The sequence below is a fragment of the Chrysemys picta genome, chromosome 2 (assembly GCF_011386835.1).
Source record: "Chrysemys picta bellii isolate R12L10 chromosome 2, ASM1138683v2, whole genome shotgun sequence".
NCBI lineage: Eukaryota > Metazoa > Chordata > Testudines > Emydidae > Chrysemys > Chrysemys picta.
The window spans coordinates 37,863,018-37,879,023 of NC_088792.1; the positions used below are offsets into that span (position 1 = coordinate 37,863,018).

A 16,006-nucleotide genomic window follows, 5' to 3' on the forward strand; every position below is an offset into this window, starting at 1 on the left:
ATAGAATGCACTGTACAGAATAATCAGCCAGGTACCAGTAGCCTTATTCAAGAACTCCTGTCTCCAGAAAGCTTTGAATACTTTTCTTTTGCCTTATTAAGAATTATGGTATTAACTGGTAGCCCTCCTCATAAATTTTAAGGCCAGAAGGGACCATTCTGATAATCTAGTCTGACCTTTTATACAGCACAGACCATACATTTTCACTCAGTAGTTTCTGCATCAAGCCTATAACTTCTGGGTGAGATAGAGCATATCTTTTAGAAACACAATCATTCAAGTGCTAGAAAATTCACCACCTCTCCAATTAAGCTGTCCCAATGGTTAATTACCCCCACTGTTAAAAATGTCTGCCTTATTTTTAGTCTGGATTTGTCTAGCTTCAGCTCCCAGCCCTTGGATCTTGTTATATCTTTGTCTGCTAGATTAAAGAGCTGTATACTAATAGATTTTTCTTCCTCATGAAGGTACAGTCACCTTTGAGCCCTACCTTGGGTTCTGCACCAAGCAGAGCTCAGCCAGACCTGAGAATCAGGTCCTTAGCTTTCAATGGTCAATACTTACTATCTGTCAATAGTTTGCATTTTAACTCTAAAATAAAATAAAAATACTTCATCCAAATTATAATACCTTGAGCCTTTCTCTCTAGTGCTGCTTTTGCTGAGCGAAGAGGGAGATCGTCCAGAAGAGTCTTGTTTTTCCTCCACAGGAGATACCACTGCACTATTGAAATTACAAAGTAGTTTCCCAAATCCTCTTTACTTTGTTACAGTAAATTTCAATTTACACACACACACAAAGCAGCACATAGGCAACATTAATAATCACCGCCTCTAGCAATAAAATTCCTACATAGAGTGTAGGGGTGCCATGATTTGTGGATGATCCCCAAGAAAAAACTGGAAATATTCCTTCACAACCTCTACCCCTTTCCAATGTCTTCTCATTCCATGTATCCCTTACCAACATTTATTTCTCTCTGTTCCCACAATCCATGCAGAGCTGCAGGAAGTCATCTATACAAAGGTGCCTCAGCTATTCTGAACCCCTGCACGTACATAGACAAGGCACCTCCCACATATCCATGAGGTATCTCAACCTTAGCAGGCAAGCAGGATGCAGGTGCATCTTCCTCGTCTCTGGGAAGTAGGGAGCTTCAGCTGACAAACTGAAGCTCCTAATCCCTGAGTTGAGACTATGGTTCCTCTCTCTCCTTCCTCACAGCAAAGAGGAATCAGAAGGGATAGTTCTGTTCCTGGTCGGGATTGTAGAAACCTCTACCTTTCACCAGGGAGGGAAGGCAGCACATTTATTTTTCTCTCCCGCTCCATTCAAAATCAGAGTGGGGAGAGGGTCAGTAGGGAGTTGCTTCTTCTGGCTGACACAGAATCTGTGCTACACTTTTAATTGATCAGAGCTGTGTGTTCAAAGCAATATAGGTAATAGCAATGGAGCACAGAGGACAGTGTCCCTCCCCACACCAGCCTTGCAACTCCACACGGAATTGACTGGGCCCCAAACCCTGCAGGGATGGGATTTATGTAAAAGATAAAGAAAAGGAGATAGATAATTCCCTTCTCTGCCACAGATTTCTTGTGTGTCCTTTGGCAAGTCACTTAGACTCCTAAGACACTTGAGTGCTTTTTAAAAATTGTGTCCCAAGTCCCATTTTCAAAAGTAATTTACGAACAACTGAAGGTCAGTGGGTCTTGGATCCCAAGTACCTACGTCATTTTAAAAAAAATTCCCTTAGTCTCTCTGTACCTCAATCCCTTATCTGGCATAATAGCAATTCCCTACCTACCAGGTGTTGTGAGGATAAATACATTAAAGATTATAAGGTGTTCAGATACAATGGTATTGGGGGATAGATAGATAGATAGATAGATAGATAGATAGATAGATAGATAGATAGATAGATAGATAGATATGCAGTGTTGTAGCCGGGTTGGTCCCAGGATATTAGCAAGACAAGTGAGTGAAGTAATATCTTTTATTGGGCCAACTTCTGTTGGAGAGAGACAAGCTTTCAAGATTCCACCAAGCTCTTTTTCACGTATATGCAAGACCTGAAGAAGAGCTCTGATTAATTTGAAAGTGCCTCTCTTTCTCAAACAGAAGCTGGCTCAATAAAAGGCATTATCTCACTCATCTTGTCTCTCAGCTAGACAGACAGATAGATAGATATTGCTGTAATTATGAGATGAAATAGAAATTGGAGACAAAAACTTAAAATTACATTTAATCATTTTTATTTTCCTAAGAAACTGTCCATCACCCATTTCAACTGAAATTCTATTTTTCAATAGACAAAGTGTCTTAAAACATTCCTATATATTTAGAGATTTTTTTCCATTCCATTAAAAATAGTTTTGTTTAAAAATCAGTCAGTATGTAAGCCTTGTCTGAATTTAGATGCTTGTATGACTGATATTGCAACCACATGCTGTATCTTTGGGGAAGCAGATTGTATTAGGTTTATGAATAGTTTATGTATCAGTGTGGGCCAAGGATTGTATGCAACTCTGTGGGGTGGGGAGGGTTGCATCCAAGAACAAAGAACAGTGGGGGGGGGGGCGAGGTAATTCAGGTGACTCACTCAGGTTGTAAACACCTCCAGAGAGGTATCAGCCCCTGGGGAGGCTTGCATCTACTGGTTCAAACTGGGACTTCCAGAGATCAACAGACAAAGGGCTTTTGATATAAAAAAGCTGGGTTTAAACTGACTCAGGGGCTTCTTTCTGAACCAGCAAACTGACAGGAGGCCCCAACCCTTGCAGAACGATTGGAAAGACTTTGGCCTACTAGGGCCCCATAAGACTAATGGGTGATTCCTTGCACATTTAGAGGGTTTTAATCTGTTTATTGTTTTCATTACATTTTCTCTGTAAGGCTTTTACCTAAGAATAAATGTGCTTTCCTAGAAAGAGTTTTGTGGTAACTTGTAACTGCTAGAAATACACTGTTCATAGCCCTCAGAGAGAAATCAAAGCACAAGTGCTGCTGGCCATTAGGCAGATTAGCTTGCTGGGGATATCACAGTGTAAGGCAGGGAGCAGTGCAACCTTAAAACACCCTGTCAGAGGCAAGTGGGATAGGTGATGGCTGGAAACCTGAGACCTGACTGGGCACTGCCACGGTTGGAGGGATACAGGTGCAGTTACCCTGAAACTGTGACTGTTTGCACAATCACAGTGGCAATGATTGTTAATTAAACCAAAGGTCATACCTTGTTCTTTCTTTACTACTTTTTCTAATAGAAGAAGAAGATGTGGTTCGCCCATAATATAGATCTTGTGATTTGTCCTCTGCACTGAGGGAACTGAAATGATACAAGGTATTTTTATACTGTTAGAATAGGCCAATAGAGTTGTTCCACCTTCAAAGCACAGCAAGTATATTTTATGAGAAATAAAATACTACAGGTTGAACCTCTCTAGTTCAGCAATATCTGTGGTCTGGCATGATTTTATGTTTTTTATGCTTTATCTACTTACTTCCTTGTGCCAATACAGTAAAATTGTGTATGAAGAGAGCCGGAAAGCCTTGGCTAGGCAGCGTTGCAAGCGTTGTTCCGTTTATTCGCCTTGGTGAGATAAAAATAAAAAGAGACCCACTTGCTACAATATTGACCTCCAAATTCTGTGGTTCTGCACTGTCAGGTACAGAGGGTGCCGGACTTGAGAGGTTCAACCTGTAATTAGTGATTTTGATTAATTACTAAATAGTGAAAAATCCTGTGACCCATATAAAGAAAACTAGACAGTATATTGCCTTCGGGGTGCTACCAGGGTACGGGGTTGTGACAAGAAGGGCAAAGAAAGAATATTTGATAGAATTAGGGACCTGCAAAGAGCACTGGGGTTTAGGTTGTAATAGGTGATCTCAGAGATCTTTATGATATCATGTACAAGTTAAAAAAGGAAACATGATAACAGAGATCAACTTGATGACAACAGAGAGGAGGGTTTGGGATTTACAAAACATTGACAGAGCCTTCTCTAATCTGGGAGACTGTTTAGATTAAATGATTTCCAGAATACCAATTTCCTGAGTTCAAATGTATCAGGGTTTGTTAGGTGGTCTTTAATTTAAGTAGGAAAGAGGTGGACATCAGTTTTTGACATTACTGCCCCACAAATGTAGAAGGCCACCAGAGAGTATGATGGTTGGCTGTTTCTTGCTTTTGGGGATATACTGCTTTAAACCTCATGAATTTGGTTGGGGAAGAAGTTCAGCAAATTCATGGGCCTCATTGCAATTCTGAGACAGGTACTAAACTTTGAGAGACTGGTAATCAATGCAGATGGCATGCTCTCCTAAATCCGTGGGAGCCCCTCCATCGAGAGTTGGAGCTAAATTGAAATTTTTTCATGGCTCACTTTTCTAAATGTAACCAACTCAACTGAACAGTTCTGTGCTGTTTAAATAAAAATATATCAAAATTTGGAGTTTATAAAATGCAAAACCTTTGGCTCCTGAAAAAGGAAGCACAATCTTAAGGTTAACCTAGAAAGATCTCACTCACAATAGAAGGTCAAAGTTGCAGCACTGTTGGGCTATGAGAATGCAGAGGGGAAACAGGCAAGTTACACCTCTACCTCAAAATAACGCGACCCGATATAACACGAATTCGGATATAAGGCAGTAAAGCAGTGCTCCGGGGGGGCGGGGCTGCGCACTCCGGTGGATCAAAACAAGTTAGATATAATGCGGTTTCACCTATAACGCGGTAAGATTTTTTGGCTCCCGAGGACAGCGTTACATCGAGGTAGAGGTGTATTTTAATTAAATGTAATCTTTCCAAAGCAAATCTGACTCACACTTCTGGTAGTTTAGCATTAACTAAAATTATAGCACGATGATCATTAAGCTCTTGTATACTCAGTTCCTCCAAAGACAAAAGTTTCACTCCAGGCTTTACCTACAGGAAAATTAGAATAAAAGAAAATAAATTTTATTCTATTAAAGGTGAATGAAAAAGCTTATTTTGAAAAAATAAGGTTAAAAAGAATCATTTAAGATTCTGAATCTTTAACAGAATGTAGCTGAGAACTTAAAATTATAAACACATTTAAAAATAAAATACATAAAAATCAGTTGCTTCTTCACTTACCTGCCATTGAAAAGCTGCTTTACAAATAATTTCATTTGTAATTGTTGTTATACTAGTATATAATCCAAAACTAGTTCAGAATAAAGACAGGTTCATACAATCCAGGGTTGGATTTTTAAAAGCATTCAAGTGATTTAGGAGCACAAACCCCATTGACTTTCAATAGGACTTGTGCTCCTAACATACTTGGGTATTTTTGAGGATCCCACCCACAGTTAAGACAGCAACAGATGACAAAGTATGGAGTGGTCCTTCTAGAAAGGCCATTTTATGGGAAAGAGGGCTGTAACAAAGCACATTTTGGTCTTTGCAAAAAGAAGAACAGGAGTACTTGTGGCACCTTAGAGACTAACAAATTTATTAGAGCATAAGCTTTCGTGGACTACAGCCCACTTCTTCGGATGCATATATCCGAAGAAGTGGGCTGTAGTCCACGAAAGCTTATGCTCTAATAAATTTGTTAGTCTCTAAGGTGCCACAAGTCCTCCTGTTCTTCTTTTTGCGGATACAGACTAACACGGCTGCTACTCTGATACTTTTCATTTTGGTCTTTGTTATATTCACATCCTGTTAATTCCTTTTGTGAAAAAACAACATAGTTATTTAGATGGCAGATTAATATATTATACTAATAGCTGATATTATACTGGATATGGCAGTTGGGTCAAGTAATACACTATCTGTGCAGTTTCCCACATAACCAATGAATTGTTCCATGCAAATTAAGTGTAGAATAAGGGTGGTGACTGGTTGAGTTACCTCTGGTATCTCAATGGTCGAGGACTCTTGGCATGGCATAGATACATGCCTTACTATGGCTGAATATCTCACAGGTATAATTAGTAAAGTAAAAATGGCTGTGAACTCAAAACTGTACAGTAGCAGACTGTGAATCACAGGCAGGGCTGACAAGAGGACGAGGGAAGCCGGTACAAATTACCCGGGCCCGGCGGTCTGGAAGGGGTCCGGGGCCCAGCTTCCCCCCCTCTCGTCAGCCCTGTTTAGCCAGTCCGCCTTTGCTGGGGGGCCCGAAAATTTTTTTCACCGGGGCCCGAACCCGCTCTCGGCGGCCCTGATCACAGGGATGACTGAACCTGGTGATATTCTGAACAAAAAGAGCTCTGAACCATGCTTGTTGTTTCCATTGCTTCACACTGACTCAGCAGACACTAGGCTTCAGAGTGACACTCAGAGGACAATCTTATTATACAGACTGTAGTGAAAAAGAGCAGGAGAGGAGCCAAGCATCTCAGGAGGGATCCGAGAAAGGAGACAGTGGTTGCAAAGCACTTATGGTCAGCGGGAAGATTCCAGATATGGGGACAGCATGAGAAAAGATGTGGGTTTATTTGCCAAAGAAGGTGATCAAAAGAGTGACAAAATGCACCAAGCAACAGAGGGTCCTGTGGCACCTTTGAGACTAACAGGACTGTTAGTCTCAAAGGTGCCACAGGACCCTCTGTTGCTTTTTACAGATTCAGACTAACACGGCTACCCCTCTGATACCTAAAATGCACCAAGTTGGCACAGCACAGTACAGGAGAAGGGAGCAAGGTGATTCAAGGGACCAGATCCTGGTCCCTGCTATGACTCCTTTGTATTCTGGAGGCATGACATGGCCATAAACCCAATACTTTGTCCGAAGGAGTGAAAAATCAGGCCCTGCATAGACTTTTAAATAATACTTAAAGTAATTTACCTGACCATAATCATAGAACCCATCAGTAATTATGTTACTGGATGATAAGTACCCCATTTGGCTGTATTTTTGGGAAAGGTTGTTATCAAGTAGCTTGTCCAGAGCTCCTTCACTGAAGTTATTTTTGCGCCCTGTTGACAAGTTAATTTCTTCCAGGATGTCTAAAGCACTGTTCAACAAAACAGAAACAATTGTTCAATTAATGTGACTAATCCATCATTAAGTACTAATTAATTCATTACTACACAGTACAGAGATGGTACTCTGCACTGCTATTCTGGAGACACATTTATTTTCAATCCTAGCCTCCTGCCCTTTGGGTCAGCAGGAGGCTGTGAATGGGGTGCAGCATTCTGTCTCTGTAGGAAAAACATCCTTCATATTACTCACAAGCAAAAGCCATTCCTCTAGCCAGTTAAGTAGAAGCATTAAGACAAAGGAGAGTTCTAGTTAGTTCTCAGTCAGAAGGATGTTGACTGTGTCAGAGATCTTGAAGATAAGGGGAGTGTAAAAGTAGAGAAAACAGAAGGATAATCTGAACTCATATAAGAACCTGGTGAGTTAACTATGTATTATGTATATTTTATAGTACAAAATAACCAAATATACAATTCCACAGAAGAGTTACGGTTCTTCCATAAGCCTTGCTGGCTAACACAGCTAACTCAGATGATGATGTATGGAGATTCTAGAGTCCTTGTAGAGGAAGAAAAGAGTAATTATCTTGCACGGCATTCATTTTTGTGATGTTTCAGCACAACTACATTTACTTAGGACTTGGAAGCAAAATTCAGCCTTTGTGTAATGTGTGCAAATCCATTCTTTACGGATGATTTGTGACCACTGAAATGAGATGAAAAATGGTCAGAGTGCTGATGGGGAAAGTCTCGTGCTGAATCTAACCAATTGTGCAATAAAGAATTTTTAAGATTTTGTGCTGTGTGAAAGAAGAGTTTCTCTGTTTCTACCACAGTCTGCTATGTTTTGATCAGCAGTTTTCACCTGAGCGGCATACTACCTGACTAATCCAGGCTGTTTTTGCACAGCGTCTGGTACAAGTGACAACCACAGAAGAAATTTCAAGTGCCTTTGCAGAGAAAATCAAACAGATTCAGACTGAACTGCCTGCTTTTGTGGGTGCAGGATGATATCTAGTAGGTACAAACTTCTCAGTTTAAATTTAGGCCAGTGATGCTCACTAAGGTACTAGAAGTACTGGGAATTCTTCAAGCCACAACCTGTGCTTCAGACCTATGTCCTTCCTGCCTGGTGAACACCAAGGAAGAACAGGATGCATTGTTGATGGAGATGATCAACGCCTCCCTTAGGAAAGGCAGGTTGCTGGCTTTTACATGGAAAGCCGTTGTCCAACCATTACTCGTTAATGGCACTTGAGCTGACAAGCTGTCCAACTACTGTCCAGTAATCTTCCATTTTTCGTTAAGATTATCATGAAGGTGATGGAAAGACAGCTTTCTGAGTAATTAGACATGTCATATTGCCCTGGCCTTTAACAATCTGTGCACAGGCTTTCAATATTGTTGACCATGAGCTGTTGTTCACTCACCTGTGAACCCTAGCAGGAGTAAACAGAGCTGATCTTCAGTAGCTTCATTCCCACCTATCAGGGAGGTTCAAGGTGTTAACTGTGGGAAATTGTTTTTCTGCCCCAATGATTTTCTGATGGGGAATTCTTGCCTCACTTTCCTCTTCAATGTGGATATATTACGAGGTTTAAGGAGGTGTGGGCTACAGTATTGTATACTGATGACTCAGTTTAATGCGCCTGATCCAAAGCCTATTTGGTCAATGGAAGTATTTTTATTGACTTCAGTGGGCTTTGGATAAGGCCTCATATGGCTATTTCATCTGACTCAGTCAGTGCTATCAACTTCCTTACCAAGCATTTGGCTGAGAATGGGATGAGGATGAGGGCTAATTGGCTGATGCTCAATCCAAGTAAGACAGAAGCAATGCTGCTGGTAATACGGGACAAGTAGTGGGAAAATGTAACAAAGACAATATCTGCCCTTCATTCATTGCCAGAATTTGAAGTCTGGGATTACTGCAGCATCCCCAGCTGCTATTAGAAGAATATAAACCTGAAGTGATCAGAACAGTTTTTTTCATGTATGTCCAGTCAGGAGATTGCAACCATTTGGATGCAACCTTATTGCTGTCATCTGTACCATTGTCACCTTGAGATTAAATTTACCCTGGTGCGCTCTACGTGGGGTTACACCTTAAACCAACTTGGAAACTGCAGCTCACGCTGAATGCTGTATCTCATTGGTTAGGTGGAGTTTCCCATCAGGAGCACATTACAGTAGTGTTCCATGTGAGCTGCAGTGACTGCCTGTTGGTTTCTGGGTGGAGTTTTAGGGTTTGGTTTTCATACTTTTGGTTTGTAGCTGGGGTGGGTATTTTTCCCTTCCTAGGTCTGGGGAGACTGTTGCATTTATTTTGTTGGTATTTGCTTGATTGTATTTTATGTATGACAAAGGCACTCAAAACCCTGGATAGGCACTTTTTTTGTACACATCTCAATATATAAAAATTCTGTTGACCTCAATGGGATTGCACTTCCTCACATGTGGGCTGAATTTGGCCAATAGTGCTAATCTCAATTATATATGGCCTTTGCATGGTGGCCCCTAAGTTTTGTTGATATAAGTTCACCTTTAATGTTAAACAGAGTTTTATTAAGTTCCGTCATAGTAACAATACTGAGAATGCTTCCGTAACTTCAGGCAGGCAGGCAGGCCCCATTTCAAGCTATTTTCTTCTAGTATAGTTGACATGTAGAATCTATAACTTTCCTTCTGAAATAAATGTTATGTCGTGAAACTAATTTAGTTTAAAAAAATGCACAATTAACTTTGGTATAAAATCAAAAATATACAAACAGCAGCTTTGTTAGCATCTTCATCCAAACCATGCCCTCTACACCCTGACACTACTTCTACTCACCCTAGTCTGCAAAGTTCAACTGCTGTTAGTTCATCGCTTGCACAAACCATAACTGCCCAACAGGCATTTCTTCTGACTTCATCATTCTTAGAATGTAGCAATTTAACGAGTGGTTCAAGTCCACTTGCAATTCTTAACTAAAAACAGACACGAAAACATTCATCATGTAGCGTTACGTTCAACCCACTGAGGAAAGTTTGTGCAAGCCCCTCTGAAACACTCAAGTCCTGAAGAGAAGCTATGTGGGTGGATGGAAGGGACTTGCAGAATGTCCAGATACAAGCTTTCTGCATCTACTGCACACTCCAAATAGAAAAAGAAGCTTAAGGGTGGGCTGGAAAAATACACATACCCATTCTATCTCCAGTCTCTTTGTCATTATACTCTAAAAATTGTACAGAATGTACATCCCAAGGTTGTCATGGAGAGTTGTACAGCATTCTCAGAGTTCTGATGCCTCCTGGCAACTAATTTACATCACAATATTTATTAATTTGTGTTGTCTTGTATGTATGCCATAGTCTCATTAACACCCTTTCTTCTGGGGTGCTCCAGTACATCTTCCAAATACTCATGGAAATATCAATCATTCAAATTTTCAGGGGGAAATATGTTCTAAGTATGTAGATACAGATAAATGGATAAGCCCAGGCCCCATATTTCCTGACCTGACCAGCTGCCTTGACCCTTGAGAAGGTTTTCTATTTATGGGATGTGAATGTGCAAGAAGAGTCAAAACACAGCCATTGATAAATAAGTAGGCACAGGTTCACTTAGTGGGTCTGATTGACCAAAGGATTCATTATCTTCTCCATGAATTATGTTTACAAGAGTAATGTCCAACTCTCCTAATAGAGGGTTAATTACTGTGCCACAAGGGCCTGGAAGGTGGATAGTAAAACAACAATAGGGGAAGCTCCTGAGCTTCAAAAAGGTCCTTTTGGGGGATAAATTAATTTTAAATGTTTATGAAAGTTGGTGGTTAAGTTTCATAAGGGGGGAAAGCTCACTGAAATCATTGGAGCTTCACCGGAGATGAACTTGGTCCATTCAGCTTTATGTATATCTTCAGCAATGAAATGAAGATTACAGAGGGTCCTTTATATTTCAGTTTTTCCAAGTGCTCATGCCAAACTGAACTAAGCTTATCTGAATGAGAATTTATCTATTAAGGAGACACAAATTGATTTACTTTATATAAAATAAAGGATTTTTTCAGACACAAATATTAAATTGTTAGTCCCAGAGTCAGTAAAACACAAACATTAGTTTTATTTAAAAAAAGTAAATATAATAAATATCCACAGAGCAGATAAAAGGTAACGTAAGACTTACCTCAGTTCTTGCATCAGCGTCACAACCAAGTGCAGCCACAGTGAGTGCTGCTTTGCTTTGTACCAGGCTGTTGGTAGACTGTAGTGGTTCTACAATTGCATTCATAACACCATGGATGCTGAGACGTAATGGCTCCTGCATGGCCATATTTGTTAGTACTGCAGCTGCATTAGCAACAGTCCCATCTCTCTTAGCACTCAGGACATTTATTAATGGCTCGATTCCTTCAGCTTCAGCAACAGCACTAGTTAAATCGGGGTGGGGGAAATCTCTATTACTTTAAAGCCAAATATATATATATTTTAAACTTAAGGTATTTACAAACCAAATCAATATTTTATCTCAAAAAGAACATGAATAAAATGTTAAAAAACAACAGTGATTGTTTGTACAACTCTGAATTACAGCACACCTCTACCCTGATATATCGCGACCTGATATAACACGAATTCAGATATAACGTGGTAAAGCAGTGCTCCGGGAGGGTGGTGCTGCGCACTCTGGCGGATCAAAGCAAGTTTGATATAACACCGTTTCACCTATACCGCAGTAAGATTTTTTGGCTCCCGAGCACAAAGTTGTATCAGGGTAGAGGTGTATATAAATGCACCTAACCTGAAAAATACTCTGATACCAGTAAAACATTTCATTCATTGGGTGGAGTTGAGGAAGGCACAGCGTGAACAGATGACAAAGAGCCAGACACTCCTGAGTTCTAATGACAGCTCAGACATGGATTCCTTCTGAGGCCTAGAGCAAAAAACCTATGGCCTGATTTTTAAAGATGCTGAACACCTGCAACTCCATTTCCAGTCAAGGAGATCTGCAGATGCTCAGTACCTCTGAAAAATCAAGTCCTTAACCCTCTAGCTCTGTAAAATGGGGATTATAGTCATAAAGCGATAACTGATATATTTTTTTCTGGTATAATTCCCTGGATGGCATTAAGCCAATACAGCAGCCCTCTTCCATCCCCTCTCAGTGCCCAATGTATGTTGGGGGCAGGTGGGGAACGTGGTCAAAACATGCTGAGCTCCAGAAATCTCCAGCAGGTGAAGGGACCCTTGGGAGGCCATTGCAGCGGAAACATAGTTTAAAATGTAGCAGCTCAAAATTACATTGTGGGCCAACTCAATCATCGTCTGCCCCAAGGATGGGGAAACTGAGAGGGAATGGAAGAGGGCTGCTGTGCTGGCTTTATGCCACCCAGGGAATCCCTGACATTGAGACATCTTAGGGTGTAGCACACAGAAAAAATTATAACCACTGAACCATGTGCAGATTGAGAGCACTGATTGTGCTTGCTCTTACACCAATTTTACACTAATGTAACCCTGTGGATGACAATGGCATTGCTCCTGATTGATACTAGCATAAATGAAATCAGAATCAGGCACTAAAAGGGTAAAGACAGCAGAAGAGTATCAGAGGGGTAGCCGTGATAGTCTGAATCTGTAAAAAGCAACAGAGGGTCCTGTGGCACCTTTAACAGAAGTATTGGGAGCATAAGCTTTCGTGGGTAAGAACCTCACTTCTCACCTCACAGATGCCCTTGCATCTGAAGAAGTGAGGTTCTTACCCCCGAAAGCTTATGCTCCCAATACTTCTGTTAGTTTCAAAGGTGCCACAGGACCCTCTGTTGCTTTTGACAGCAGAAGAATTATCCAGACTTGAAAAGTTTCTTGTTAATCGTAATTCTGGAATGGAAAGAAGGTTGGAAATACTAGAAAACCAGGCAAACACTTAGAATATTAATTTATAGGATTCCTAAATCCTAAACGGGGCAGGGATAGCTCAGTGGTTTGAGCATTGGCCTGCTAAGCCCGGAGTTGTGAGTTCAATCCTTGAGGGGGCCACTTAGGGATATGAAGCAAAATCAGTACTTGCTCCTGCTAGTGAAGGCACAGGGCTGGACTCGATGACCTTTCAAGATCCCTTCCAGCTCTAGAAGATAGGATATCTCCCTTAATTTATTTAATTTTTATTTAATTTAAATAACTTTGATCCGGAAGCCCAAGTTGTAAAATAACTCCTATCTAATCTTCTAGGAAACCATCCCTAACAAAAGGAGCTATGCGCAAACCATGAAATAAGGACAATATAGGCAATGCCATCATTATCATCTCCCTGTCTAACATCCAGGAGAAAAAAAATCCTGAAAGCAGCAGCTGACATTACCTATAAAGGTACTAAAATCCTGATTTTTCCTGATCCGAGCCCTCAAGAGAGAAGTTGGATTGGATGGGACAGAAATGCTGTGATTCCCAGCAAAGCTCTGAGTTGCTCATGTTGAAAATGTGTACATTTTCTGGGCTACAAACTAACCATAGAGCCCTTTTGGGAAAAATGTGTTTACTTCCCTAAGGGTATGTCTATACTACACGCCGGATCGGCGGGCAGCGATTGATCCCGTGGGGGTCGATTTATCGCATCTAGTCTAGACACGATAAATCGACCCCTGAGCGCTCTCCCATCGACTCCTGTACTCCACTGCCGTGAGAGGCGCAGGCAGAGTCGACGGGGGAGCGGCAGCAGTCGACTCACTGCAGTGAAGACACTGCAGTGAGTAGATCTAAGTACGTTGACTTCAGCTACGTTATTCACGTAGCTGAAGTTGCGTAACTTAGATCGATCCCACCCCTCTAATGTAGACCAGGCTTAAGTGTCTAAGGTCTGGTCCCCACTAACCCCCCACTTCGGACTAAGGTACGCAAATTCAGCTACGTTATTAACGTAGCTGAATTCAAAGTACCTTAGTCCGAACTTACCGCGGGTCCAGACGCGGCAGGGAGGCTCCCCCGTCGATGCCGCGTACTCCTCTCGCCGAGCTAGAGTACCGGCGTCGACGGCGAGCACTTCCGGGATCGATCCCAGAACATCGATTGCCTGCCGCCGGACCCTCCGGTAAGTGTAGACGTACCCCTAGACAAAAGAAAAGGATTGATAGGACTATATCTTACTTCCTTCAAACATGTTGGGATGGTTATTCTTTCTATAGCTTCAGTTTATTCCCCTTGTTCTCTGGGATCCCCACCCTCTGCTAAACTGGGGTTGGATTTCTAATTTCTCCTGTCCTAATGTGCATTCTCCTTTTTTCTTATTGTTAATATCAGTGTTACTGGTTCTTGCAGTATTACAGAGTAGCAGAAATCACTGTAAGAACTGAATTCTTTTTCTTATAAGTTTGTATATGCTAGTTGATCAACTGACTTGAGGCATATGCCCAATTTACTATTTTTTCTTAGTAATTTTACATTGGGATGATCTGTTTGTTAAACAAAAGTTGGCAATGCTGTTAATACAGGAAATATGCAGATGGCAATCTGAATTTTCCTTGTGCTTTCTTATTTTTATATCTTTACAGCAATACATACTCTTTAAAAACTGTAAGCTCCCTATTACAAGATCATATTTACATTGTTACTGCAACAGAAGAGTTTACAGTTTTTTATTAGCTTCGATAACTTTCTGTCAACATATTAATAATAGAAATCTGGATGTGCTGCTCTCCTTTTAGCCATAACAAGAATCTGGTGAATGGATCTCGCCAAAAATCCATACCAATCTCTCAGGTAGTTCTCCCAATTGTAAAACAATCATATACCCAAAATTATCAAGTAGACCAGAAATATTCATGCCATGCAAGTGTGTCAAGCTATTGATAAAAACATATATGAGTACTGCAGATCTTTCCACTCAGCAATCTCATTCAGAACATAAGACCTCTAAGTTTCAATCCCAGATTCCACTTTTGTAAAAATACATTCTGAAGCTTGGTATCTTTGTTTTCACTGCTTCCAGAATCTAATCAAGGCTAACATGGAATAGACTGAAAAAAAAAATCCCGTAAAAATTACACCAGCAGGCAACAGGAATTGAGTGTATGCAACATCCACTGATTTGATTAGGGTGCTAGCCTGGGAATTGTGAGACCTCAATTTAATTCCTTACTTTTCCATAGCCTTCCCACATGACCTTGGGAAAATTACTTAGGGCATGTCTACACTATAAGTGAAGATTGTAACTACTTATACAGCTTCCATTACTGTAGTATCTGAGTGCCTCCCAATCTTTAATGGATTTATTCTTCCAACACCCTATGAGATAGGGGAGTACTATTATCCCCTTTTTGCAGACGGAGATCTGGGGCACAAGTGAAGGTGTGATTGTTGCACAATTAGGCTTAATTACCAAATAGGCTTTAATCTAGCTCTAGAACAGATAACAATAGTCATGTGGATATGTCGGCCCAGGCTAGAACCTGAATATGTACCCCAGGTCGCCAGTGGGCTTGTAGTTGCACAGCTAGCCTGTGCTGCCATATCTACACTACTACTGTTATTTGCGCTAGCTTTATTAAAGCTAATACAATGCTATTCTTTAAAAATAATTGTAAGTCCTGAAAATTCAGAGGTAAGGATACAATTAAAAGACAACCATACAGGTTAAAATAAGGAAAAGCAGAGTTAAGTAGAGCTGGTCAGGAATTTTTCGACTAACCTTTTTTTTCTCAAAAAATACCAATTCATCAAAACTGAAACTGTTCACAAAACAGCGTCAGTTTCAATGACTCCCTTGACTTGAAAAAATGTTGGAAAAAAGTTTTGAAATTGTAAAAATGTTTCATTTCAAAAGGACATTTTGTTTTTAAATTTAAATTAATTAGTTGAAAAAAGTCTTAGAAATAAAAAAGTCATAATCATATTGAGCTTTTGAAAGTTTTGAAAATTTTCATTTTGTCAATTCCCAAACGTTTTCAACATTTTGACTTTTCATCCTGATTCAGGATTGTAAAAATGTTCAAACTCTCAAAAATATTTCAGGGACAGAAAAACAATTTCTTGGCCCACTCTAGAATTAAGGCCCCCAAAAAACCTTAACTCTGC

The 16,006-nt window shown here is 40.5% G+C and overlaps 1 protein-coding gene across 14 annotated transcripts in view; it reads right to left on the reverse strand.

The window, feature by feature from the left end:
• The window catches only part of ARMC3 (armadillo repeat containing 3), a 100,192-nt gene that overhangs the window by 13,760 nt on the left and 70,426 nt on the right, over positions 1-16,006 (reverse strand). For 10 of the 14 annotated variants that reach the window (XM_005302780.5, XM_065586915.1, XM_065586914.1 and 7 more), the window contains 6 exons: positions 11,121-11,364; positions 9,786-9,922; positions 6,816-6,984; positions 4,824-4,924; positions 3,230-3,322; positions 631-723 (listed from right to left, as the gene is read on the reverse strand). In XM_005302780.5, coding sequence (XP_005302837.2) covers positions 631-723; positions 3,230-3,322; positions 4,824-4,924; positions 6,816-6,984; positions 9,786-9,922; positions 11,121-11,364 — 837 coding nt within the window. The remainder of the gene's footprint in view (positions 1-630; positions 724-3,229; positions 3,323-4,823; positions 4,925-6,815; positions 6,985-9,785; positions 9,923-11,120; positions 11,365-16,006) is intronic. The other 4 variants (XM_065586917.1, XM_065586910.1, XM_065586920.1 and 1 more) reach the window with 2 other exon arrangements.